At 38.5% G+C, this 26,862-nt stretch overlaps 7 protein-coding genes across 13 annotated transcripts; 5 read left to right on the forward strand and 2 right to left on the reverse strand.

The window, feature by feature from the left end:
* The first annotated feature begins 879 nt into the window (after window positions 1-879).
* LOC140781501 (N6-mAMP deaminase) lies at window positions 880-4,448 on the forward strand. 2 transcript variants are annotated; one of them, XM_073127492.1, is made up of 11 exons: window positions 880-1,077; window positions 2,262-2,332; window positions 2,495-2,586; window positions 2,655-2,714; window positions 2,811-3,038; window positions 3,133-3,209; window positions 3,307-3,376; window positions 3,541-3,654; window positions 3,741-3,807; window positions 3,904-4,008; window positions 4,094-4,448. In XM_073127492.1, exons 1-11 carry the CDS (start codon window positions 974-976, stop codon window positions 4,216-4,218), a joined length of 1,113 nt encoding a protein of 370 aa, XP_072983593.1. In that variant the 5' UTR covers window positions 880-973; the 3' UTR covers window positions 4,219-4,448. The 2 variants fall into 2 exon arrangements, with proteins under 2 accessions (XP_072983593.1, XP_072983595.1); XM_073127494.1 differs by having other exon boundaries at window positions 1,037-1,172.
* A 403-nt stretch (window positions 4,449-4,851) lies between these two features.
* Window positions 4,852-6,575, reverse strand: LOC140781503 (protein DELETION OF SUV3 SUPPRESSOR 1(I)-like). Of its 4 annotated transcripts, none has more exons than XM_073127497.1 (3): window positions 6,458-6,575; window positions 6,111-6,224; window positions 4,852-5,247 (listed from the first exon to the last, which is right to left on the reverse strand). In XM_073127497.1, the coding sequence occupies exons 2-3, from the start codon at window positions 6,202-6,204 to the stop codon at window positions 5,117-5,119; spliced, it is 225 nt and encodes a 74-aa protein (XP_072983598.1). In that variant the 5' UTR covers window positions 6,205-6,224; window positions 6,458-6,575; the 3' UTR covers window positions 4,852-5,116. The 4 variants fall into 4 exon arrangements, with proteins under 4 accessions (XP_072983598.1, XP_072983600.1, XP_072983597.1 ...); XM_073127499.1 differs by having other exon boundaries at window positions 6,111-6,204; window positions 6,458-6,544; XM_073127496.1 differs by having other exon boundaries at window positions 6,111-6,204; window positions 6,303-6,471.
* A 1,264-nt stretch (window positions 6,576-7,839) lies between these two features.
* Window positions 7,840-8,760, forward strand: LOC140781502 (uncharacterized). Its single transcript, XM_073127495.1, has one exon. It carries the CDS (start codon window positions 8,001-8,003, stop codon window positions 8,544-8,546), a length of 546 nt encoding a protein of 181 aa, XP_072983596.1. The 5' UTR covers window positions 7,840-8,000; the 3' UTR covers window positions 8,547-8,760.
* Window positions 8,761-10,096: 1,336 nt separating this feature from the next.
* On the forward strand, window positions 10,097-11,213 carry LOC140780939 (probable calcium-binding protein CML15). Its single transcript, XM_073126663.1, has one exon. The coding sequence runs from the start codon at window positions 10,415-10,417 to the stop codon at window positions 10,955-10,957; it is 543 nt and encodes a 180-aa protein (XP_072982764.1). The 5' UTR covers window positions 10,097-10,414; the 3' UTR covers window positions 10,958-11,213.
* An 833-nt stretch (window positions 11,214-12,046) lies between these two features.
* LOC140782630 (phytochromobilin:ferredoxin oxidoreductase, chloroplastic) lies at window positions 12,047-16,556 on the forward strand. Its single transcript, XM_073129306.1, has 8 exons — window positions 12,047-12,300; window positions 13,428-13,547; window positions 13,695-13,789; window positions 14,616-14,709; window positions 14,810-14,941; window positions 15,629-15,733; window positions 16,060-16,110; window positions 16,207-16,556. The coding sequence occupies exons 1-8, from the start codon at window positions 12,208-12,210 to the stop codon at window positions 16,393-16,395; spliced, it is 879 nt and encodes a 292-aa protein (XP_072985407.1). The 5' UTR covers window positions 12,047-12,207; the 3' UTR covers window positions 16,396-16,556.
* Window positions 16,557-17,695: 1,139 nt separating this feature from the next.
* Window positions 17,696-20,274, forward strand: LOC140782629 (uncharacterized). Its single transcript, XM_073129305.1, has 2 exons — window positions 17,696-19,715; window positions 19,822-20,274. Exon 1 carries the CDS (start codon window positions 17,874-17,876, stop codon window positions 19,701-19,703), a length of 1,830 nt encoding a protein of 609 aa, XP_072985406.1. The 5' UTR covers window positions 17,696-17,873; the 3' UTR covers window positions 19,704-19,715; window positions 19,822-20,274.
* Window positions 20,275-20,951: 677 nt separating this feature from the next.
* Window positions 20,952-26,669, reverse strand: LOC140782097 (scarecrow-like protein 3). 3 transcript variants are annotated; one of them, XR_012107787.1, is made up of 5 exons: window positions 24,564-26,669; window positions 22,908-23,011; window positions 21,683-21,774; window positions 21,462-21,602; window positions 20,952-21,385 (listed from the first exon to the last, which is right to left on the reverse strand). XR_012107787.1 is itself a non-coding variant. In XM_073128482.1 (5 exons), exons 1-5 carry the CDS (start codon window positions 25,817-25,819, stop codon window positions 21,378-21,380), a joined length of 1,557 nt encoding a protein of 518 aa, XP_072984583.1. In that variant the 5' UTR covers window positions 25,820-26,669; the 3' UTR covers window positions 20,952-21,377. The 3 variants fall into 3 exon arrangements, 2 of the variants coding, with proteins under 2 accessions (XP_072984583.1, XP_072984582.1); XM_073128482.1 differs by having other exon boundaries at window positions 21,462-21,558; XM_073128481.1 differs by having other exon boundaries at window positions 21,462-21,583.
* Between the last annotated feature and the right edge of the window lie 193 nt (window positions 26,670-26,862).

The following is a 26,862-nucleotide window of genomic DNA, read 5'->3' on the forward strand; positions in this document are numbered from 1 at the left end:
ATTTATATATAACGCCATGCTTTCTAACATAATATTAGTTTACACCTTATATTTTTACTATTTATAAATCGAGCCTTATAATTTAGCAAATATACGCAGAAAATACTCTGGGTTAGATTTGAATTAATACTGAGAATATTTTATTAAGTAGAAATATTTTTCCTTTTAAAATAACTAAAATGCTCTTAGTATAACATAATTGAGAGTATTTTCATAATTTTTTAGTATAGTTAATTTAACTCAGAGATTTTGTTAAGTTTAACTAACTGATCTAACGACACGATATTTTCTATACATATTCGCTAAATCATAAGACTCAATTTACAAATAGTAAAAATATAAGATGTAAATTATAATTTCATTAAATTTCTCTTATTTTTATTAAAGCCACCGAGTAGTCTATATTTAATGGATTCCATTTTAAGTTATAAAAATTTTCTGTCAAAGTTTATTAAGAGAATTGATTTATTTGTTTAGCCCTCTTATAAAGATTTTACTTTTTATTTTAAGTTATAAAAAAAATTATTTTGTAGACGAACGAATTACATTGTCTAACTATGTTTCTAGAAGTTTTGATTTGAAAGATATAACTACCGCATAAGATATATTAAGATATTAGCACTACAAGTTGATATATTTAATAAAATTTTAAATCTTTATTAGTTTCTTTCCTTTAGTATTACGTCATTATTTCTAGGATTAAAATTATATTTTATATTTTATATTTTTTTCTCATTTATGCCAAAAAAAAAATTCAAAAAAAAAAAAGATGTTGATAATATTTAATATAGATTAAAAATTAATATATATGAAAATCCTATAGAGTATAGACTCTTTTGTCTGCTCTATATAGCCTAATTGGTTGTGATCAAAAGAAAAGAAAAGAATTTTATTTTATTTTCGTGTTGGTCGTCTATAAAGTAAGTATCGATAGTTGAGAGTCTCTTCATCATCACTCCATAGGAAAAAAGAGATGGAAGGAGATGATGATGTGGAGATGAGGGAGTGGTGCCATGCGCTTCCCAAGATTGAGCTCCACGCGCATCTCAATGGCTCCATCCGAGACTCCACCCTTTTGTGAGCTTTCCTCTCTTTCTCGTACATCTTGATATGACCTCGGGATCTCTAATATCGGGTTATATTTTTAAGACTCGAAGCTCATACTTGGGATTGTAAGTGGACCCGTCTGTTTGCGCTTCTTCTTCTTTTTTTCCCATTTTATTTTGGTTTATTCCTCTTGGGATGGGGGAATAGAAATGAGAAATCTATTGCGGAAGCATCTGCAAGTTCTCATCTTTTATTATTATTATTATTAAGATATTTTCTATATCTTGTAGTTGGGCTTCATGATAGTTGGCTTTAGTCCTACCTGTTTCTAAATTCTAAGTAGCAGAGAAGCAATTGGGAAGAAGAGAGATAGATATAGAGTTGGGTTAAAAGTTGTCCCATTTGGGTACAACTAGGTAATATACATGTTAAGAAGAAGAACAATTTGGAGAGTTGAAGGAAATGGAGGCAGTCAGCTTGAGGCAAGAATCTCGACTTATGAATTGGAGGGAAGAAATAAAGTTCCTTAAATTAAGATAATGGTATTGTACAATTAGACTAATCTTTTGCAACTACTCTATCCAGCATGATCTTTAGGACCAAAAGAATTTATTAGATGAACAAAGACTGAATTTGTCAGATCATTGTGGCTTATTTGGAAGTCCTATTGGTTAGAGTTGGATTGGATTAGAATAGATGTTATAAATCTTTTCAACATAATTGTATGAAAAAATTGCTAGGGATTGTTTGAAAAACAACCCTCTTAAATTACTAGACTGATTCTTACTAAAACAATCTTTTCCCCTTCCAGACTTGATGAGCTGCTAATGTTTGAATGGCATCTCCTGTTACATGAATGGCACTAATAGTTATCATTTGCTTTTCCATCTATATTGGTTTTGTTGCTTTTCCATATTGAAGATCTTCTCTGTCATTCTACTTCTCATTTTTTTAGAAAATTTTACTTGGTTGTTTGAATAATATTAGAAACTTGAAATTGTCAATTACTGATAAAAGATAGTAAACATTAAATGTCCAAAAGTTATTTGCTTTAACTGTTGACAGTACTGAAGTTGGATTTAAAGTGTAGTTATTAGAAGGTAAGGATTCTGACATTCATACTGCAAATAAATTCCTCTTGTTAAATGTCCAAAAGCTTTTTTTCCTTAGCTGTTACCTGAACTTTCTTTTCTGTTGTTGATCTTCTTCTTTAGAGAACTTGCAAAAAGGCTGGGAGAAAAGGGTGTGATTGTTTTTGAAGATGTAGAACATATAATCATGAAATGTAAGTAAAAGACATCATATGTACTCTGATAATACTGTGATATTCCTTGCCTTCATAGTAAGTAGGCTTAATTTTGATAATAAAAGTGCAAGATTTTCTGGCCTGTGGTAGCCAAATTAGTTTGAATAAAGTATTCATATTGTCCTTTGGACTTTTATGCAGATGGTAGATCTTTGCCGGAGTGCTTCCAGCTTTTTGATTTGTTTCACATACTTGCAACTGACCATGAAACTGTGACCAGAATCACTAAGGAAGTATGTCCATATCACATCTCTTGCAAGATTTCTAGTACTTGACTAAATTTTCATTCAACTTTAATCAGGTTATTGAAGATTTTGCAGCTGAGAATGTTGTTTATCTGGAATTAAGGACAACTCCGAAGGTATTGTATGTGCATCTTTTCCTTCTCTGATTGTTCTTTCCTTTGGTAAAGGACTAAAACTCACACATGACTGATGCTGATTTTGTAATCTTACAGAAAAATGAAGCTAAAGGGATGACTAAGCACTCTTACATGAAAGCAGTTATTGATGGTTTAAGGGCTGTTGAAACTGTTGATGTAGTGCTTTTTGACTCGAGCAATGAGAGTGGTTCAGAATCTACTATCGTAAATGGTACATGTGCTGAAATGAAGAGGAGAAAGATATATATGGGCCTTCTTTTAAGTATTGACCGCCGTGAGACTACTACAGCAGCAGTTGAAACAGTATGTTGGGGAAGCTCTTTTCGCTAAGATTTAGTTTATGGTCATAACAGCTGCACCTTATTGCTTAACTGATGACTGTAAATGTTTGGTATAGGTTAATTTGGCAGTGGAAATGAAGGATTTGGGGGTGGTTGGTATTGACCTTTCTGGCAATCCTGTTATTGGTGAATGGTAAAGTAAAATGTCTCACATCTGAATGGAATAAACCAGCATGTCTAATGTTAAAAGTCAATATATTTTTTTTAGTTTGTGTTTTATTGTTATGTAGGCAGACCTACCTGCCAGCTCTAAAGCATGCCAAAGAAGTAGGGCTCCCTATTACTCTTCACTGTGGAGAGGTCTGTCAAGAGCTTTGAGTAGATACAGATTTCGTTAAATTATACAGTTTTTTTCTTGCTTACCCTGTTTCACATGAACAAAATTAAGGCAGTGGAGGACCTCTATTGGTGTTCTACAATTTTAATTGACCAACTATTTTATCATCAAAACTTAGTACATGTAGGTACCTAATAAGAAAGAGATCCAAGCTATGTTGGACTTCTGTCCTCAGAGGATGGGCCATGTCTGTTACCTCGAAGAAGAAGAGTGGAAAACGCTCAAGTCACTAAAGATTCCTGTAATGTTATATGTATCTCCTAAGTTATTCTGAATGTCTGTCAGTAATAATTCTACTCATTCTTCTGAAGTCTTACCCTTCTGCAGGTTGAGATATGTTTGACTTCCAATGTGAGAACAGAAAGAGTTCCTTCTGTAGAGTACCATCATTTTGGTTTGTTTTTTCATGCCCTGTATAAATAAATGTGTTAAGCAGTTAAGCATTACATTCATCTGTTTAACATCTCTCCATCTTATACTGTATATACAGTTGATCTATACAATGCAAAGCATCCACTGGCCCTATGCACTGATGATCCTGGTTTGTTCTCGACAAGCCTATCCAACGAGTACTTCCTTGTTGCCTCGGCATTTGGTAAGCATCTTCTTCATCTATTTAGGAGTGATAGACATAAAATTTCACTTGTTGATATCTCCGTCTCTTTCCCTTGTACAAATAGGGCTCAGCAAGGGTGAAATGCTTCAAATTTCTCAGAAGGCTGTGGAATATATTTTTGCCGACAGTGAGATGAAGAAGAGTCTGATGAAAATCTTTGAGGATGCTCAGAGAAAACTAGTGCTATAGAACTTTATGTGATGCATCCCAAGTATCTTAAAAAAAATACCTAAAAGTTTCCCAGAGTGCTATTAGAATCTGCTTCACACGATCATTATCTGATCCTCAGTGCCTTTTTAAGCTGCAATGAATCTTTAGCATATCTTGAGAACCTGATTGAAACAAAGATTCAAATGCTTGCAAGATTAAGACTGTTATGCATATATATTCCCTTATGATAGTTTCTTGTTTTGTGGTCATCCACTTCTCGTACTGTAAATGAGTTGCAGTTCTGTTAATAGGACAGAAACTTGAATATCTGGATGATCAACTAGCACTTGTTTGTCATGAGTCTACAGGATAAACAAGAGATGAGAATGAAATCCAGCCATTCTCCATGAAAAATGCTTGGAATTTATCACAGCTTTACGATTCAAGAACTAGTAAGTAGTCTAAACTTGATTCAAAATTATGGGTGTCAGCAGAAATGCATTTCTTGTAATGGCTAAGTTGATGACTGTTACAGGCTTGCCAGAGTTTGATCTTTCATCAAGAGATAATTATCAAGTGAGTAACAAACCCTAATTATTGAACACAGTAAACATTCAATGCGTTCAATAATACAAGGCCACCTCCAAGAGGCTTTACAAATAAAGCCAGCCATTGATCAGAAAGAGATTCTTTATTAACCACATACAGCTATCACATTAGTCTAAGTAACTGCGATTTCAAAGAGCTTAACTACCAAGAACATCGCATCGCCTCGGATTTCATACTTGGACTCTACAGAATACTAGCCAGACAATTACATGGTACAGCACAAGTTTTGTGGTCTTATAACAGACAGAAAAGGACTTATGCAGGATAGAGTGAACTGCTCCTTCCTTCAATAGATCAGTAGTTGCCCTTTTACATGCAAAGTGGGCATTTAACTCTTCTCAGAGTTGCTCTCCAACTCTTTCCTCAGCTGCAGAGAGAAATCATCATTAACATCATCGTCATCCCAGTCATCCTCCCACTGCTGGATAGCTTCTTGACCTTCTTCTTTGTCATCCCATTCTGCAAGATAAATGATAACCCAAGTGCAAAGAATTAGATAATTAGGGTATTGCCCATTAACATAGTTAAAAGATGAAATGCCTAGTGAATTTGCTCATATAAACTAGAACAATCTTTATAACAGAGGGCACCCAAAGGATCAACTAGAATGCATAACAATAGCAAGCAAGGATTATAGACAGGTAGCATGCGAGTAAGTGACTATAGATCACATAAAGTGGAATGTAACACAAAAATAACCTGCCGGTAGCAGCTGCCGGAAGTAGAACCGCATATGATAATACCTAATGCTCACAAGATCTGTAGAAAAGGATTGAGCAGGCCAATAGGAGAACAGGCAGCACCAAGAAAAAAGAGTTTCAAACCATATACAAGGCTTATGGAGATCACCAACAAAAGCTTTGGCTGATAAAAGAATCCGACTGGAAAAGGAACTGCATACATGCAAGCAATAAACGAATGGTTGGTTGAAAGTAAATTGGATCAATTCTTTCAATCTCCTTAATTTAGCCCCTAGGCATCAGTCTTAATGGCCTCACAATTACAATTTGAGATTTCACCAGTTAAGGTGGTATAACTGCAAACTTGTTGATTTCCCCTTAAAAAGGAAGCATAACTTGAATGTTTCAGAAAAGATCATCAACGACGATGCATACTACTCCTCCTTGCAATCAACTCATCTACAACAACATTTGGTGGTCAATCGCAAAATTCTATATTTCTCCCAAACTGAGCTACGAATCAAACAGTGTGCTAGAAGAACGACCTAATCAAAAGACTTAGGTAACCAAACCATGCTATCAAATATCAAAAGATCTAACAAACGAACCATCTAAAATTCGAAAATTTCCGAGAAGAATTACCTCGATCAATCTCAAACTCCTCGAACTCGTCGTCGTCCTCGAATAGGTCGATCTTGGCGTCCTCAGTCGCCGCGGGCTTCCTCTCTGTCGCCATCTGAGCAGAGGAAAGTACGCCTGAAATCAAATCAAGTAGAAACAGCCAAAGAAATAAGCGATCGATCGCTTCAATCTCTAGATGCTTCTGAATCCTACCTTTCGAGAAAACCCTAAATACAGATCGATCGATTCTATATGGGCCAGGCCATGGCCCAATCCCATTAATTTAAACCCCAAAATTAAACTGACATAAATGTACAGAATTTTACATCAAAAATACAAGGGTTAAAGTATAATAGACGTGTTCTTACTTCCTGGGCACGTCTGGAAATGGATTCAATAGTGGGAGTTCTTCTGTGGAGGAATTAATTAGATAATTAAGTAGGACTAGTACGCCCATTAAAGTCTCAAATCGGCGCCGGATTTTGATGGAAGCGTGTGGGGACCACATGAATGAGTGGATTTAAGGTAAGTTTCGTGCCTGATTAGCTACCGCGTCCAATAATTGCGAACGACTTCCATATAATTATACTATTTACATTTATCGCCCGTTTATTATTGTTTTATCGTTAGTTCTTAAACATTGCAATAGGATTGGAGTACCATTTTCCGTCCTACCGTACTAATATCCAACACGATATAAATTATAAATTAAAAGTAAAATGCATATTAATGTACTAGTCAGCAGTAGTAGGGTTGCAACTCGTTACAATTTGGTTTTGAATTTTTTTGATATTTGATTTCGTCTTATCTCCTTATCACTAAGTTTAAATTTTTATGAAAATAGTGATATTAAAAAATAGATTATATACCTTTGTATGAATCTTCTATTTAATTAGTTAGTGGTCCTTGAGATAAGATTCTGTACATTATCTAATATATATATATATATTATTCATGAGTTTGAAAGCTAGACATGAGTAAAATAAAACGCTAATTCTCCTTAGATATAGAAGCACTTATGTTCCACCAAACTTTTAGCTACCTAGTCTAAGTTTTAAATTATATGCGTCGCCGAACAATTGCTCCGAACCAAACGTCGTAGCGACATGCTCTAAGTCGTCGCGCTTTTAAGCTATTCCTTCAAGCCAACCGCACTGTCGAGCCATTAAACAAATCGAGCTAAGCCACTAAACCACCAAATAATTTCTCCACAAATATTATTTATTTGAGATTGGAGTTAAACTCATAACTATCTTAATTACGAAGAAGGTGCCTATCAACTCAACTAGTAGAATTGGTAGGTGTTGTCATGCCGAGCTCTTAAAGAAATACTTATAATAGTAGCAAGGGTAAAAGAGTAAATATATCTGCATTGGGTAGTGCTCACGTTTGAATCCAGCAGAGAGCAGCCCACTGAGGGTGGGGGGGAATGGGAATGTTAGCAAATTCCCAATTAAAAAATTCAAACAACGTGCTTTGGAGTCTTTCAATTCCCTCTCGCCATTAACAGCCAACAGCTAATCAACAATACCAAATCCTTCGTATAAAACAAACCAATGGAAGAAGCGAACATCCCCCAAACCATCCCAACCCCACTTTTCTCCAGCTAATCGAAAAGGATAGTGCTTCCGCTGCTAGCCAATCAGGAGATGCAAAGCACTGCGGTTGTACAGGGTTCCTGCACCCCGATTCTGGATGCGATCGGTGGGTGCCGCAAAGCCAGGCCGTAGAATTGTTAATTTGTTATGTCTCAAAATTCTCATACGAAACTTCTTCGAAGCTCACCTCCCACTTCTCCCACACTTCCTTTTTAAACTCGCCTCTGCCTCACCTTCCTCTCTCCTTCATCTCTCTCACCAAACCCCAAGTTCTCAAACCTTTCTCTCTCCTCTCCTCTATAATCTCTCTAGAATGAAGCTTTCCGTCTCCTCCTTCTTCGTCTCCTCGAAGAAGAAGAAGAAGAGCCGCTCGATCTCCCGAAGCGCCACCTCGTCCTTCGCTTCCGCCGCCTCGTCATCCTCCTCCTCCGATGATTCTGTCTCCTCTTGCCCCCGATCGACTCCCGACTCCGTCCTCCCCAAATCCGCCGCGGCCGCCGGACCCGGCGTGCTCAAGATCTCGAGGAGGGAGATGGAGGCGGTGCTCCGGCGGATCGGGACGGATCCGCCGACGGAGGAGGAGGTGGTGGCAATGATGGCGGCGGCTGAGGCCGACCTCTCTGGCGACGTCGGCGCGGATGAAGACGAGCTCCGGGAAGCGTTCGCCGTCTTCGACGCCGACGGAGACGGGAAGATCTCGGCGGAGGAGTTGTTTAGGGTTTTCGTTGCGCTCGGAGACGAGGGGTGTAGTTTGGAAGATTGCCGCCGTATGATCGGTGGCGTCGACGGAGACGGTGATGGGTTCGTTGGTTTTGAGGACTTCGCTCGCATGATGACGGCCAGCGGTGTTGATTGGTGATCCCTCCGAAGGACCAGATGAAATCAAACGTGGGATACTAAACGGACGGCCGTGATGGATGGTCTCGTAATTTTAAGAACGCGGGAGGCGAACAATCGATTTTGTAATGGATATCAAGTGTCTATGGGTAGATGAACAATTGATTTGTTAATTGGGAGTTGCAAGAAAGTTGTTGGTTTTATGAATCAAAGTATATATGCCTTTCCTCCGACAATTTAGCTGTTTATCTTACTTTAACCACTAATTTGATATTATTTTATGGCACAATTGCTCATACATCCATAAACCCAACAATGATTACTTTTGTGAGACCATCCAAAAGCATATCATTCAGATCCGTGCGTAGACATGGAGATAGAAACCTTTGCTGATTCACTTGATATTATTTTACTCAGTAATATAAAATTTTACAAATACTCTCTTATCAGACTTTTAAAAATTGTAATTAAACTCATTTGTTAAACTTTCGTGACTTAAAACTTCTTAAAACTCACGTGCCAAATACCTGAACAGTTTTTTTATTTTTAAATAGATAAAATTATCCTAATAAATTTCAGACAATTTTATCTCTTTCTCTTTTCTTAGGATCACTACAAAAACCTTCCAATTCTTCTTTCCCAATTCAACTTTTTCTAAGCCCTTATAAATTTTTTCATCCTATCTCTTTTTATCTTCCTCACCAACCAAATCAGAACAAAGAAAGAGTTTCTTCCATTCGGTAAGAGTAGATTAAGTACTATTAATATAAAAAAAAAGAGGGATATAAAGATAATTTTATAATATAGTGGGGGTAAAGTGATATGGTATCAAAATACATAAGAGCAAATTGTAATTAAACCTTATTTTTATTTAAAGAATATTTATAAAAATATTTATGCTAGCTTAATGCCGTTTCCACAGGGATTCTAAACGAACTGAGCTCATTATAATCGGCTGTTTAGTCATTTCCTTTTTAATGGGTTTATAATTATAGACTTATAGTTACACCAGCCGTATTCCGGTAGGTGGATCAACCGATCAAACCAACTCCAGTCTCCAGTCCAAGATCTGGCAGTCGATGCTGGGACAAGTAGCCCTTCGTCAAATCTAACTCGGGTCCAGTGTGTTCCCCAAATAAGGCAAGAGAAATTGATCATCTCGATTAACCTTGTTCGAAATCTTTTGTTGGATCCGTGCAATTAATTGTGGACACGTATCGTAGCATTCATCCCCGTATCCGACGACATTTAAAATAAACCGTTGGTTTCCTCCCATCTCACGGACTAATTGTACTCTTCTTTCGGCAAAAGCAAGCCAACTGTGTTACCTTCACGCTTCCGACGTGACCACTCGTACTATCATCTGCAGCACTGATGCAGGAACTCGGGGTGGCAGCCAATCTGTTCTTGCCAAGTATCGTAACTGAGTCGACCTACTATAATTTCCTGCAATCAGGGCTGCGGACGATCCACCGCAACTTTTGTCTAAAGTTTTCTATTATTAAGACCCTCTAATTATTCATTTATTATTTTTGCTAAAAATAATACTCCTTGGAGTTTGGCCCCCGTGAATTCCCCTTTGATCACGCAACGAGTGTGGGCCCGTCCACCTTCTTTGGAGCGGAAGAATGCGGTCACCGCTCTACTCCATTTCTAATTCCAACCCATATCACCGACTAATTCATTACATTTACGGTTTCATTCGTAGCTACTAGTAGCGCAGGCGGTATCCGTACCACTTACTATCTTCACCTCCACCGACTCAGTTCCCCCCCTCTCCTCTCGAAATTATCTCGAAATCCTCTCAACTACCTATAAATTCTACCTCAATTCTCGCTGTTATCCCAAACAAGCGAAGTACCCGAGAATTAGCATCGCCTACTCCGATCCATGGGAAAGATCCGTTCCCTCTTCCGGCGCCGGAGCCAATCGAAGCCATCGCCGACGAGCTCTCCGCCGCCGGAGACTGTTGTCTCCTCGCAGGATTCGGAGGAGGAGATGGAGCGAGTGTTTAATAAGTTCGATTCCAACGGCGACGGCCGGATCTCGAGATCGGAGCTGTCGGCGATCTTCGAGAGCTTGGGGAAGCCGGCGACGGAGGAGGAGGTGGAGAGGATGATGAGGGAGGCGGACGCGGACGGCGACGGGTTCATCAGCCTCGAGGAGTTCGCCGAGCTCAACGCCGGCGGCGCCGGCGAGAAGGACCTCCGAGACGCCTTCTCCGTCTTCGACCTCGACCGCAACGGATCAATCTCCGCCGACGAGCTCGCGCGCGTGCTCCGGGGGCTGGGGGAGGGGGCTTCGGTGGCGCAGTGCCGGAGGATGATCGACGGCGTGGATCGAGATGGAGACGGGCTCGTCTCGTTCGAGGAGTTCAAGGTTATGATGGCCAATGGATCCTCCTCGGTTTTCGCGCTCGCAAAAATCGGGTGATCCCTCGCTTTCGCGGCTGCAGGAATGTCGTGCAGCTGGGGTACTTCGCATCACACAAATAATATAAAAAAATTCCTTTTGTTTTCTTTCACTTTTTTTTTTTTAAAAAAAAGACAAAATACTTCGTTGTGTTTAACTGCTGTATTGTTGTCTACTAATCAAAGGTAATACGTATCTTCTTATAAAAAGTGTATATATTTTTGGGGACACATTTCTTTCTCCCTAATCCATTTGATGGACATCTTTTTCTCTTTCATTTTCTAGTCTATTTTCTTTAAGCTGAAATTTTCTAATTATTACACAAGTACAATAGAGGTGGCGATGACTAACAGTTTATTATGCCGCGTTTTTGGTTTCATATAATGTGGCTCCAAAATACTTGATTTTCTCCTCTTTCATATACTATGTTTTGACATCCATTTAGAAAACCAATCTTATCCAATGAAAAGAAAATTAAATTTATCAAATAAATTCCATCAGATATACACTTAAAATTTTCAAGATACGAACGAATATTGCGCGATCGCTCAGCTACTAACACAAAGTCCCATCACCCAATTACCTCGTAAGAGGGTGGGTTCACATAGAGTTTACTTGATTTTGTTTGGTCCAATATGATATATTTTAAAAAAAAATCTAAAAATTACGGTTAAATATATTTTTAAAATTATTTTATTTTTATATTTTAAAAAATTTTAAATCAGTCCATATATTTATGACTAGAATGAAACTATTAGTTTTTCATCGTATTTATTAAAAAGACATGCCAATTTTAAGATAATATAATTAAATTAACAAAATAGCTATAATACTCAGTTAAATTTAATAAAAATACTAACATTCTTACTTTAATTATAAGTATAAAAATTAGTTTTAAACTTTTTAAAGTATGAAAAGTTAAAATAATTTTAGACATAATACATGGGTAAATTGCATTTAACCTAAGATCATTAATATCGAATGACGAGGACTTTAAATATTATGTGTTATCTTAAATAATAATTATTATTTTTAATTCGTTAAAGCCACGGAGTTCGTACGGTCGTAAATTTGAAGTCTTTATATGTAAACAAAGACGGTATTTTTATAGAGCTATTCAATGGCTTATTCGTAAAAATAAAAAATAAAATAAAAAAGCTCATAGTTTATCTTCGTCGGCTAAAAAACCCTATCTATTACCACGAGAGTTCGTCTTTTTTGAAGCTGAAGTGAGCTCGTACTCCAAGCCCCCTGCTTTCCGCAGCACAGCCATGGATCTCGCTGCCTTGTCTTACCAAAAGTTCGTCCAATTCGCGGTGCAGCAGACCCAACTGCACACCACTCTCACTCCTCTGCCTTCCCAGGTTACTTCCTTCTTCTAATTATTCCTCCTCCTCCCTCTAACTCTCCAAGGACGCCAAAGAGTTAGAGCATGGGAGTTTTGACGTTTTGATCAACGAGTTGCGTATCTGTTGAACCTTGCTCTTACGCCCACAAAGTGTTTGCCTTTTGTACTAACTGGATGTTGGTATCCTCTTTCTCGGGTTGCAATTGGTGTTTTGATGCCTATTTGGTCATTTATCTAGAATGACGGGCTCAGTGCTCTTATCTCTGTCGAGCTAATTGCGCATTTTGTTGCATGATATTTTGAGACCCAGAACTGCTTTTCTGATGGTTCTATCTGTAACTAGATAAATAAAGGCGTCACTTTGCTGACTTTTCGGTACATTGTGGTTGATTCTGAACCGTATTGCATCATCTTCCCTTGTGTGTCATGAATTTTTTATGGCCCTTTTCGTGATGGAAGAAGTTTCTCTGTTAGATAAGCTGATACGGCAGAACGTAGTGAGGCTTGATAAAATATTGTCATCACAAGGTTAGTATGGTTGCAACAGGTTATCAAAATGAACTATTTGATGCAGTATATGCAGATCTTTTGATCACAAGAGTTGCTTCGTTTCCTCTCTCTCTCTCTCCTTTTTAAATTGGGGAACTATTTCTAAGACAACAATATTAAGTTTCGTGTAAGACAACAAATTTTTGCAACTTCATTAGAGACTGTACTTACAAGTAGAAAATACAACTCTAACAAGTCAGCATTGAAAGGTTCTGATAGGACCAGAGAAAAGATTTTCCGTGATGTTAAGGATTGAAATATTATAATAAGGCAGCTGAAGTAAATGCCTAATTGCCTTGTCGTGTCTAACGGAGTAAGATTCCTCGAAAGGGATTCATATCTTAGTTGGAGGTATAGTGAAAGAGGATATGATTGATGGTAGGAAGGAAGCATAAATCTTTCATTGAGAGAGATACAAAGAAATTGTAGGGCTTTCATGAGTAATTGCAATATGATCTCCCTTATCATGGCTTTTGATGGTATATCACATTAACTACCATTAAACTAATATTTACTTCCAGACTGTCATCATTACTACTATTTCCATTGTTGAGATTTTGTTACCTTATCTTCATTTTTCACTCATGGCTGTAGGAAAAGTTCAAATTTGTCAAAGCCAAAGATGATAAGACAATTTTGAATGCACTTTCATTTTGTGCACCTAAAATTAGACTCCTCCGTAGCTTGACAATTGAAGACAGCAGTGCAATGCAGGTATCTCGTCCTTTTCCTTTGTCATTTTGCGTTTCATTCTCCTACTTCCCTTAGCACTGCCAGATTATCAAAGTTTGGACGTTTTTCAGTTTCAACTAGTTTTCTTGCTGATCCTATCTAATTACTATATATTTTCTTTCTTTGCAGGTCCTTGATTATGCTGTATTTTCTAAACCAGAATATGATCTACCTATATTTTGTGCAAACTTTTTCACAACTGCTACTCGCAGCATTGTTGTCTTGTAAGTTTCATCATCTTGAATGATGTTTCCTTGTGTACTTTTCTGTCCCTGATTATTATTTTGATCACTGAGAGTGGTGCCCGTTAACTTTATGTCTTAACATGCAACCTCAGCCCAACTTTGTGAAACTTTTTCACAACTGCTAGTCGGAGACAAAGAGTTCAATCATCTTGAATGATGTTTCCTTGTGTACTTTTCTGTCCCTGATTTTAATTTTGATCACCTAGAGTGGTGCCAGTTAACTTTATGTCTTAACATGCAACCTCGGCCCAACTTTGTTGATTTCTTGGTTACTGTCTGAAAATAAAAAATGGGCATGATTATGAAATTGTGCTTTTTGAAAAGACCTTCCTAAACTAGAGCATAAATCATGATTGCTAACTAATAGCTAAGCCAAATAAAGGACCTTGCATTTGCTATGTTATATAAATTGGTTTTCCGGGGTTGCTTACATAATGTTTGTGTCATTTTTGGAAGTTTACATAAGAGAAAGGTCTACATGCAAAATAATGTTCGTCCATAATCTTTCTGTGCTTTTTCTGCAATGAACCTTGTATTGAGATGAGGGCTTTAAGTCTTTTTTTTTGGAAAAAAAAATCAATATGCTTTCTGCAGATAACGATAAACTGATTATTTAATGTTCTTGGCAATTTTCATCTAGGTTTACAGTTACCATTTCTTTTTTTACTCTTTATTTTTCATCGTTTAAGTTCCTCTGGTTATGGTATTGTTCTTAAATATGTTTTAATAAATTGGATGTACACAATGCCAGTGAGCTGGAAAGACCCTCAGTAGTTGTCTAAATTAATTAATCAATTGCTTGTAGGGACCTTAATCCCTTGTATGACGTCACTATCCGAAGGGATTACAGGGAGAAGTATTACAAGAAGTTAATGCCTCTTGGCCAGAAATATGCTGAGGTTCTGAAACTTCAAATTTTCATGCTACCAACTATGTTACTGATATTTTTTATATTAAAGTTCTATATGTAGCTTCACATCTTTGATAGAGAAAATACAGCTTTTCCCATGGGGAGGCAAGGTCACAAGCGAGTCTATGAAATTTTTCTCACCAATTGTGTTATGGACTGCATTCACTTCAAGCCAATACAAGCATGACGAACTATATTCAGCTTTTGTGGACTACTATAAGGTATTGGACGATCACTTTTGTTTGGAGCAGTAGAAATATTAAAAATTGTTGAGCTAAACCAGACTGTTAAACTTCATGCGAAGTATAATCGGAAAAGTGAAAAACAACTTCTAGTATACTGTTAATTTTAATAAAATTTTAATTGGTCTTGAGAACTCTGGGGATCATAGGAATGTGGAGGATTTAAGTCATAAGAAATTTGTCAATTGTGTGTTTTATGTTATGTCCTTTCCTCTAGCTTATCAAATTGTTGTACTCTGGTAAACAGGTATAGTGGTGAACTAAATTATTTGAAAGATATAAGTGGAACACAAGGGTGAATTTATCATTTTAAAATATAAACTATTCATGCATCATGATACAGAGTTTTTTAAAACAGTTCTTTATTTCTATGGGTGTTTAGACGCCAGCAAGTTTAAGAAAATATTCTCATCTGTTTTGATTAGCAAAGATTAAAATTCCTACCTTAATCTCCACTTTGTCTAGGAAATGCTTGATTTTGTCTTTTAAAAAATCATCAAACCCTGTTGTCCAAAAACTTTGTATGATGATTGATAATTTATTTCTGAAAATTCATTATTGCAGTAGATATACTTTCTAACATTGTCAGTTATTAGCTGATTGATAGAATATTTGCAAGATAGTAATATATTTTTGTTCTTTAAATTCATTCTTAACCCGTAACAGGCATGGCTTGAGTTAGTGGATCAAGCAGTAGAAGAAAAAGACACATTGCAGATCCTTCAAAACCTGGAAGCACAACACAAATATCTTACATGGAGATCAGAAAAGGTTCTTCCTTTTTCTTGGGAGAAATCAGACTTTCAGAGCCTTTAGCTATGTAAATGCTTCATATAGTAGTGCTAATGCTTTCATAGACAGTAGTTGGTTGAATCTGGAGCTTCCTCTTTTACGTTATTTCAAGTGTCATGATAATTCTCTCTTCTCAATGATTTTAATCACCAAATATCATTAGCCTTTTATGTTGGCATAAAATAATTTTTTATCATTATTTATCCACTACATGCATTCGCATCTGTTTGATATTTTTGTTAAATTTTAAGAAATCAAATTACCATTAATGAGTTATTTTCTAACATATGGTCATAATACATCAGGATCCTGGTTATCCTATTTTGAAGAAGTTGGTTGGAGAAAGTCTATCAAAGGTACCATTCTCAACATTATTTGGAAAAAAATAAACCTAGCTTTAATTGTTGGTGCAGTTTTGAGTTCGATATTTTTTCATCCTTCACTGTTCACAGGACTTGGTAAGGCACTTTCTCTTCGAAGGTGTCAATACACTAGGAGCCAAGACATTTTTGGATTATTTCCCTGAATATAGATGTGAAGATGGGGCAATAAACCATAAACGAAGTGTGATTGGAAAGTCTTATGAAACTCGCCCATGGGATGCCGAAGGGGAATTCATAGGTGGTGGTGGGCCTGGATAACATCTTCTCTGGCTTGGAAAAATTTCTCTCCTCTGTTGTGAAAATTTCCTCATCTCTAGAGTTGTTGTATCCATAATTTCTGATGTAAATCTGACACCTTGTCAGCTGAAAATTCTTCGCATGCCTTTTTCAATGAAATGTTTCAAGTTTTAGTCACTGCATATTATCTGTTGTATGCCATGGACAACTATTCAACTACTCATTTCAATAAGGAACTGCTCATGTGTTATTATTCTTTGATTCTTGTAACAAGAAAGCAGCAGTGGAGACAAAAAAAAAAAGGAGGCAGTCCGTGTTGACCGAGACCAAATCAAGAGAAAATTTTTGCTGCTGGCCTTGACCGAAAGCATGGAAGGGAAGGAGAGGTATGTGAGAATAAACCCTTTGATCTTTCTGGAGGGCCATAGCAGCCTAAACTCCACTACTTTTTGCCGACCAGTTACTAATATGAGGATCATTTTTTAAGATGTCTCTTATATTATCCAATACTAATTGGTTTCAAATATTTGCTTAAAGCTTGCAGAATTCTGTCAAAAGAGTTGATTCAACCTAGTTTAAAGATTAAAAAAGGACTAGTGGTGCAGGTGAGCTTCCTAATTTGGATATTTATGGATAGTTTATCCAGATTCAACCTAGATGCAAAGCAATTTATTCCTTAAAACTAGTGGGTGAAAAGGGATCAGATTATATCTGACCCCATGATTCAGTTTTGCATTCGAGTTTTGCCAAACGTAGGTTAAGATTTTTTATTATTATTATTCATCTTAATATTCGAATTTGTATCCATATCCTGTTAGAATATATGCAAATAGGAAAATGGATATATATGAAAATGAATTCAGATACATCGGATATCCAATCCGTATATATAGCCATCCTTAGCGGATATGATAATTAAGAATCCGTTCCCCATCCCGAAGCCTATCGGGTCGGTAGTGGGAGAAATATTTACATACCCAAACCGTTTATAACCGGGTTTGGATTTTTCAGTCCCGACCCGTTTACTTCAAATTGCTAGGTGGGCCCTCCACAATTTGAAATCCAAAACCAAGACGGTGTCTTCCAACGGCCAGCACGTTTTGACTAGCCGTTAGATGCCATCATCACAAGTTTCCCACATATCATTTATAACGGAATTGTTCCATTTATTATGGCTTTCAAATAGACCCTTGTAATTTTAAAATTTTAAAATTGTAATTTAAAAAGACGATGTATAATAGGGTGTTAAATGAAAAAAGAAAAAGAAAAAGACCGTGCTGCCACTTACTTGGACTTTGGACGCAAGCAGCCAAATGTGGGAGCTCCAATGAACATACCAAATAAACAAAGAAATCCCCACCACCATCAAAGTGGAAGTCAGCATTCAAATTTCCTTTGTTGTTTCTCTTGAGCTTCCTACTCCATTTCTCCTAGAACAAGATGACTCCCAGTTCTTGCAATTGGAAATAGGCAAATATAGTCCCATCTTTCTTCCACCAATGGTTCAAAGGAAGGCACCCAGTAAACTTGGTTCTATGCCAAAATCCAAGAAGGAAGAAGTTAAACCTGGAAGAGGAGATGACGCGAGGAAGAAGATGAAGGAGCTGAGATCCATGAAGAAATGGAACGGGTTGCCGAATTATATGAAGCCCACAAGCAGCTCAGATGCCAGAAAGGAGCAGCTGCAGGTAATAAACCATCTTCCTGGTAACTTGAAGAGTTTGAGTCAACTCAAAGCTTCCCTCTCCTCTGCGAGGGTTCTAAAGAAAAAACCAAGTTTGAAACCAGTAAGACCTTCTTTGAAGAAGAACATAGGAAGATTTGTATGTCCCAAGTTGCATGTGAACAGAGCAACTTGCTCATCAACTCTGAAGGATTCCAAGCTCCCTAAGGGTTTGAATCTTAATCCCGGCGGGACCGAAGCCGAAGGGACTTCGGCGAAGAAGGTTTGCCCGTATACATATTGTTCGTTGAATGGTCATAGGCATGATCCTTTGCCTGCTTTGAAGAGTTTCTTGTCCTCAAGGAGGAGAATGATCAAAACCCAACAGCGGATGAAACTAAAAGGGCTTTCTCCATTCAGAAAGAAGCACCCAGGGAAGGATGACAAGGAGACGGACATTCCCGCGCAATTAATTAAAATACCTTCTGGTTTGAAGGTAACTACCCTGATAGAAGAAGCAGTTTGTGATTTCTTCGTTGAAATCTATTCTAAGCATAAAGAGGAGGTTGGAGAGATCAAAGATGTCATCTGTGGAAACACTGTGACCATAGACTGCAGTGAAAGGGGAGGAGAGGAAGGAGGAGTTGCTTTAGATGAGCAACACCAACCCAGTTCAGATATGTTCTCGGAGGATGGTGTAGACCAGGCAAGTGATCTTTCAATCGAAGAAATTGATGAGATGACGAAGTTTCTTGAATATGTAAGCTGTGATCAGGAATTGGGCAAAGACAATGATGGCCTTGCCAAAAGTGAAACTAAGTTAGCAAATTTTACAGTCTGTAATTTTGATTGCATAGAGCATATAGATCCCTTTCGTGATAATGACAGTGAAGATGGTGATGATCCAGATGCTGGATTCCATTTTGAGCCAGATTCCATTTTGGTCGCTTGGGAGATTACTGAAGATGGTGTAGAGTTGACTCGAGAAGCACATGAACAATTTGCTGATTATTGTAAACTTACGTCTGGAACATTTGAACTTGATGTACCAGAGGGAAATAAATGGAGTAATCCGTCAAAAATGCAAAGAAGCGACCAAATCGACAGTAAAGAGAACACCTCCAATGTTCATTCAGATGGTGAAGCATTTGAACCAGTTGATGTAGAAGGAAATGATATCAGCATGAAAATGGAGATAACAGCATGCAAATTAGAAGACACAACTGAGGAAGATGAAGCCGATGTGGCATGCCTTGCATTCAGTGGAATGAGCCTAAGAGAAGATGACTGCATTGACTCTAATGCAAAATTCTCTAACCAAAGCATCAGAATGATAATCACGAGGAAGAGTCTAACTGAACAATCACAACATATGAAAGACTTCGATCCACGGTCTCCGAGGCTTCTTCCATTAGAGCCGGACCCAGAAGCAGAAACGGTTGATCTCAGGCATCAAATGGTGGATGAGAGGAAAAATGCAGAGGAATGGATGATTGATTATGCGCTTCAGAAAGCAGTCACAAAATTGGCTCCAGATAGAAAGAGGAAGGTGGCATTGCTTGTTGAAGCTTTCGAAACTGTTCTTCCATTGCCCATGTATGATAAATCCATGCAGCATGAGTCGACCAGCTTCACACAAGCAAGGCCTATCCAAGCTTGCAACTAATTATTGTAAGATGTAAGAACATTGAGCGAACTCATGTTCATTAGAATATTCATTGGCTTATTGTCAGATTCTTTGACATACTTTTATGTTCTAACTGTTTCGTTTCCTTGTTGCACAGTTAACGCCTAAATCTAATCTGAGTTCTAAACAAATAACTCATGGGTCAGTGCCAATATTAGCACCAGGGGCCAGCACTTGGAAAGACTATGTTCTACAGAAACAAGTTAATTATGATTCTATCAGCTTGCATATGTGGAGTTGAAGAAGGAAGCATTTAAAGAGAGTAATATTGACATGTAAATTCATGGGTCAGTGCCAATATTAGCACCAGGGGCCAGCACTTGGAAAGACTATGTTCTACAGAAACAAGTTAATTATGATTCTATCAGCTTGCATATGTGGAGTTGAAGAAGGAAGCATTTAAAGAGAGTAATATTGACATGTAAATTCGAGTTGTCTTGGGCAATATTTGTGTATTTTCTGACAGGTGCTTAGGTGTTCTTGTTCAGAAGACACTCCCACTTATCTCACAGATTGTATATATGAATATTCAGAGTTATGCTTATGAGTATTTCTGGGTATCTTTTTCTTCTAGTGTCTGACGAGATTATTCCTGCTGTCTCGTATTATGTACCAGTCATAATACGGAACTTTATCTCTGCAAAAATGATGCGAGTATAAAAGGAGGAGGCTGCCACCTTAAAGATCAAAGTTAAACTATACCAGTTATAAACTGCACTAGATGTGGTATAAGAATCCCTAATCATCTTTATCTTTCTTTGACGATGATATCAATCAGACTCATTTAGTTGTTTTATAAAGTCCACATGTACATGAGATTATACAACAGACAGAGCAGTCCTACCACCATGGATAGAGGAGGCTGCAAGAGAAATGACATCACCATCTTGGCAGATGGCAGAACTCATGAACAACCAACATGATACAAACCACCAAAAGCAATGGGGAGTAACAGAACAGAAAAAGAAGCTCAATTGAACAAAAATTGTGTAATATCTTGGGCATCTAATTTTAGCAACCAGTTTCGATCTTAGATTTAATCAGCTTTAAGGAAATCGTAAGAAAGCTAGGCATTGACCATTGTCATCAGTAGCCAAAAGTATGCTAATCAATCTTGCTTCTTGTTTACTAGTTCAAACAGAAGAAAATTGATGCATCTGCAAACATTGCAAGCGTTCAGTGTGTTTCATCAGAACATTCGAGGTACATAGCAGACCATTAAGGAAATACCAGGAATATGTTATTCTACTTTTAGATTTAGATTAAATAAATGATCAGTTACATGACAGTAAATATAACTAACAAATAGATACTTGTACAAATAAATACATTCTTTCACTCATTTAATCATCCCATGTCTTAACTCCTCACTGGCTTCAATCCCTGGACATTCATTTAGGAGGAGATTAAGGTCCTCAAACAGACTCTCCAACTGGTTTGAGTTTGAAGTCTTCTCAACCATGGAGTTTACTTCAGATTTCTGTTCTGGATGATCACAAGATTGCATTGACTCATTCTGAAAAATATATCTGTGGTACATCTTGAGTGCCTCGTCTGTTGAGATTGCTTGCACAGATTTGTGTACATTCTGGAACCTTTCTCTTGTCTCATAATTAGGCACCAATTTTTCTTTTGAGCTCTCAGAAAGCTTAGCTAGTGCACTGTGGATTTATAACAAGAGAATTTTACGATGAGAAGAATAAGTGAAAAAGAAAATTTTATAAAAATATTCAATACCTTGTAATGCCCCTAACAAGGCCCCACTTGTAACCAACGTGCATAGATTGCTTAAACCCAACATTGAATCCCTCTTGCGCAGAAGCTTCCTTTCCCGCTGTTATGCCGTCACGATAACCCATCTAAAGTTATGATCATAATCTACCTTCAGAGGATAGTAGATAGGGAATATAAAGATAGAGATGAAGATTAACACATTCTATCTAAGTCGGAATGCTTACTGTATGAAATTGGTTGTGCCTCCATTGCCATTCTCTGCTTAAGCCAGATGCACGATTCAATCCATCATCAGAAGCATCATCCCATATTTCATCTTTGCAATAGAAATCATCACACCACCATCATTAAAAACCAAAAAAAAAAGAATATGATAACATCAACTAATGCAGCATAATTATCACCACCAACAACTGAATCAAAATGAAAGTAAACTCAATAAATTTATACTAATTTATACAAAGTTATATTACCTCATGCCAGGACATGACATGACTAACACATAAGACAATAAAGTAATATAGTTGAAACCCATATAACAGAAAAAAAAATAAAAAAATTGAGCGACATCTACCTTGTCAATGTGTTCTGTGAGATCCAAGCAATATGGATTACAAATCGATTTCAATGTCACTTGAGCACAACAAAATTGTATCATTTTCAGACACCAAAAGAGGAGAATTGTAAATAATAGAGAAAATAAAAAAGTTATCATAATTTTTTTATTTTGATATTTTCTCCGGTAAGCAGACTTCTTCACCTTGCACTTACTCTTCGCTGGGTAATTGGAAAGATAACAAGAGGGTTTTATAGGCAGCAGTTGGCTTGGGGAAGAAGAAGCTTATAGGGAATATGGTCATCTCGAATTCAGAGAGGGCCTCTCTACGGCTCACAAAAGGCCCATATTTGTGAGTTTTACAATCCAAATTTCTAGGTCTACAATTACCATTAGCCTGAAAGCTATTGTAAAACTTGCTGTTTGAGCTCATATATACTGCAACGAATATATTTAAACTCTCTTTTAAACCATTGTGATACTATCCGCGTTACAGTTATTAACAATTATAACACTAAAATGCAGACATATAAGAAGAAGCTACCGGCGGCTTCTAGTGGTGATCACAGCATATCATAGTTTCTTATCTATTGAGGAAAAACAAAAACACATCATTGAATGAAATTAGAAGATGGAATTTTTAAGGTCAATATGTTAGTTAAAGATATGGTAAGAATTTGTTAGGATATCACCACTGCAAGCAAATGAATTGAAAAAAAAAATGTTGAACAAAACTACTACTCATGAATCCTGAGAAACCAAGTAGTAAGTCGTCTAACTTGCAGATCAACATCTATTTTTAGCACCTTCGCTTAAATTTGATATTTTTAAGATACAAAGTTCCCTCAAAAGGAAAATCTGGAAGGATATGATGGCTGGATAAGTGTATTTACCTTGGTCGATCTCAGGCTCATCTTTGCCCTCGAAGGGGTCGATCTTCGCGCCCTCAGCTGCGGCGGGTTTCGTTTCCGTCGCCATCCGAGAAGAGGAAAGCAATCTGGAATCCGAATTAGCGAGTGATTGCATTGAATTCGAGGTCCGGGAAAACCCTTAAAAATCCTACCTTCCAACTCTTTCTCGATCGTTTATTTTTTTCACCCCCCAAAAGGGCAAGAATTGGCTCGTGTGCTTATATACTACCGTGGCAATCATTATCGCTTCTTTTTTGGGCCGGCCCAAGGCCCATAACTCTTTAATTTAATTAACGATCAATATGGGCTCGTATTTTGGGCCTGTGGACTATTAAAATTCTACTCTTTTTTACTTACACTAATAACTCTACTTGGGTCCAGATTATTAGATTGAAAAGCGTCAGCCAATTAGAGACCGAGATCTAGCTTTAACTTCGCTAGTCTTTGGTCGATGAAAAGGTAAAGAAATAAAGTGACAATTTGTTTTGAATTTCACTACTTTGTAGTGTTTGGATTAAAAAAAATATAGCGATGAACTCCTCACTTATATCTAAAACTACCAATTTTTTTTTATTTCACTTTCTATTCCGAAAGGATAGAGTTACTCTTTCCACATTTTTATATATTAATGCTATCATTAAGTATAATAATTTTGATTAAAGATCAATAGATTATGATTTCTTTCTTGCTAGAAACTTGTGTTTGTCTCTGATTGAACTGCTCAAAACCCACAGATTACCATCTTGGCATTAGTATCTTATTTCCTTAGCAGCACCAGCATTACACTGGAGATTGAAGATTATTATTTGTATGGAGAGCATAATGAACAAATAAAAATTTCAAATACATATTTTATGAGCAGGTGAATCCAATGGGACCCACCAACGAGTGATCAAGAACCCATCATTTCACCTGACCAAGACCCCACTAGTGACCTCGAGCAGCTTAAGTGCCCATAGGCTCAATTAATTTAATTAATTAACTAGCTGTCCTAACAGCTCTTTTTTGAAAAAGAAAAAGAAAAAAACCAAACCAACTAGGAGAAGAAAGTAAAATGGAAACTCCAATCCCTTTCACACTGTGTAACTCCAACTTTTGTATATATCCAATATACAAGATAAACAGAGATCAAGAAGAGCTTAAGCTGTTAGATTAAGTGACTAATTAATCAACAAATCATATCATCTGCTTAACAGAGGTAAATGGTGTAGAAAGAGGGCTTCTGCAATCCATTCCACACCACTTGTCATCCATCTTCTTGCTCCTAACTAGAATAGACTGGCAATTGCCATGCAGAGAGAAACCACAAGAAGAGACTAACATTAACATGGCAAAACAGAGACCTAGCAGCCAGAGAGAGAGAGAGAGAGAGAGAGAGAGAGAGAGAGAGACTTAGTATCCAAACTTGTTTTCACTATTATGAGTCTACCACCTTGTCAGAAATTGAACTCTTTTCTTTTTCTGAAATGTAGTGCATTCATAAGAGGGAAAATATCCTATAAACAAACATCACTAAGTGATTAAAAAAGAAAGAAAGGCTAAGAACATAACCCAAGCAACTGGAATCCCTTCTCCTCGTGGGGGAAAAAAACAGAAGAAGAAGAAGTAGTAGTAGGATGATTAAAGATTTAATCAAACCTCCTGCATCTCCAAGCAGAGATGGTGAAGAGCGAGCGATCCTGCCAACAAATCAAGAAGCAACCGTTCTCCTCCTTCACCTTGTAGCCGTCGCAGGCAAAGCCCTGCAGCAACCTCCTCCCCTGCAGCAGCGCGTAGTAGCTCAGCGGCAGCTTGGCGAAGCCGGCCGTTTCTATCCTCCTCGCCCACCTCTCCAGCTTCTCGTGCCGCTCCCTCCTCTCGGCGCCCTCGCAGGAGATGATGTTCTTGATCTCCTCACCGAAGAGCATTCTCTCAACCCTCCCCCGCTCCGCCGACTGCCGGGGCACCGTCGACTCCAGGCAATCGAACAGCGCTGCGTAGAAGTTTAGGGCCTCGATGAACCGCTCGTTCAATGTCGGTCCGTTGTGGTTCGACTCCTGCTCTGTTACAACCATGACCTTCGGGGAGAGCCCCCAGAGAGCGGCGAGGAAGCTCTCTGTCGTGGATTCTGGGCTACGCTCCTTCTCGAGCATTTCGACGAGCACGTTGCGTGCGCTCGGCTTGTCCTGGTCGGAGTGCAGCAAGCGGTGGAGTTGGAGGACGCAGTTGATGGCCAATGCTTCGCCGGTCTTGACGCCGAGGTCTTCGATGTTTAGGCAGTCGAGACGGCAGACCACGGGATTGAATTGGAAGGGGATGTCGAGGCGCTCGGCTTCTTTGGTTAAGCACATGGCGGTGTGGGTTAGGAGCTGCTTGTTGTCGTGGACGCCGGTGATGCGGAGGTGGGGAGGGCCCTCCGGGCGGGAGGCGAGGAGGCGGAGGAGGTCGAGCATTTGGGTCGGGTCGGAGGCGTCTAGATCGACGACGTGGATGACCTTCTCGCCCTCCATAGCTTCGATGATGGATTGGTTGGAAACGACGAAGGCGAGGCGGAGGAAAGGGCAGAGGTCGAGGAAATGGCGGCGAGCGGAGAAGGAGGTGGTGGAGGTAATGGGGGAGGAAGAGGAGGAGGAGGCGTTGAGAGCGCGGTAGAGACCGGGGAAGGACCGGAGAAGAAGTCGGCGGGCGAGGGATTCGGTAAAGTAGGAAGCGATACGCTGCATGGCGTCGCCGTCGGGGGAGGAGAGGAGGGAGATGTGGTCGAGGAAAGCGTTGGCTTGGTCGAGGTTGCCGGAGGAGACGTGCGTGGCGCAGTTGAGGAGGAGATGGATCAGGTAAAGCCCGCGCTCGTCGGATTTGAGCTCGCGCAGCCACGGCGCGTACGGTGAGGTCGAGCTCGGAGGCGAGAGAGACATCGAGGAAGAAGAAGAAGAAGAAGAAATAGTAACCAAGTTGAGTATTTTCTTTTTCCTTTTTGAAGGAAAGATTGGATTTTTAAGCCAAATTCAGAGCAAATGAGTCGGTGCCCCTCAGATGTTTGCGGAAAAGTCCTACAATATAATAGAACTAAATAGGTAGTCGACAGGAACAAGATTGGATAAACTGGATAGCAAGATGAAAGACTTGGGACCCTTCAGGTGCTCGTGAAAAGTCCTACAACAACTGAGATAAGTAACAGAGGAGGAAACCTTGAGAAGAGGCAGTTTTACAAGAGTTTGAGCCCAGAAAGCAAGAAGAGCTTGAGTAACAGGGCGGGATTTTTATAATAAAAAAAACAGAGAGAGAGAGAGAGAGAAACTAGAGTACAGCAATGAACAGTTAATCCATGCTAGAATTCATCTGGCAAAAGTTCCAACCTTTTAGCTTTGGAAAGAACCAAGAAGATATCAAACAGGTAACCATCAATCATCTCACAGCACAACAGTATGGGCTTTTTTTCTGATAAAGTTTTCTCTCTCTAACACTCAAACGTTGGGTATTCCTCAAAACCTCTACATAGAGTCCAAAAACATCACCACCTGAATAGTTTCAAGATGTGCAACCAATACTCTTTTCTCTCCTAACACCCCTCAAAAGTCTTTTTTATCTAGGTGGTGGTGGTGGTAGTGGGGGGTTGGGGGGAGAGAGGTGTTTGAAACTTTGAAAGGAGCCCAGTTTTGGGTGTGTAAGAGACAAAAGGGAAGCTTTTTGTCACCACAGCCTTGGTGTCTGTTTGGGAGTGCAAAGGAATATGGAATTTGTGTGAAGGAGAGCCACCCCACCCTTCCACCCTTTCTCCTCCTCCTCCTCTGAAATTATATTTTAGTTGGCTTGGAGACTTGTCTTGATGTGGGTAGATGGGGAATAAGTCTAGCCTAAGTTATTCCCCATCACTGCTAGAAGACAAGAGGGCCCTAACAAAAACAAAAAAACTCCACTTCCCTCATGGGGTTTTGTTTTCCTTTGGGGAATGGAGAGG

The sequence above is a fragment of the Typha latifolia genome, chromosome 2 (assembly GCF_019914945.1).
Source record: "Typha latifolia isolate L0001 chromosome 2, TyphaL0001v2, whole genome shotgun sequence".
In the NCBI taxonomy this organism is placed as follows: domain Eukaryota; kingdom Viridiplantae; phylum Streptophyta; class Magnoliopsida; order Poales; family Typhaceae; genus Typha; species Typha latifolia.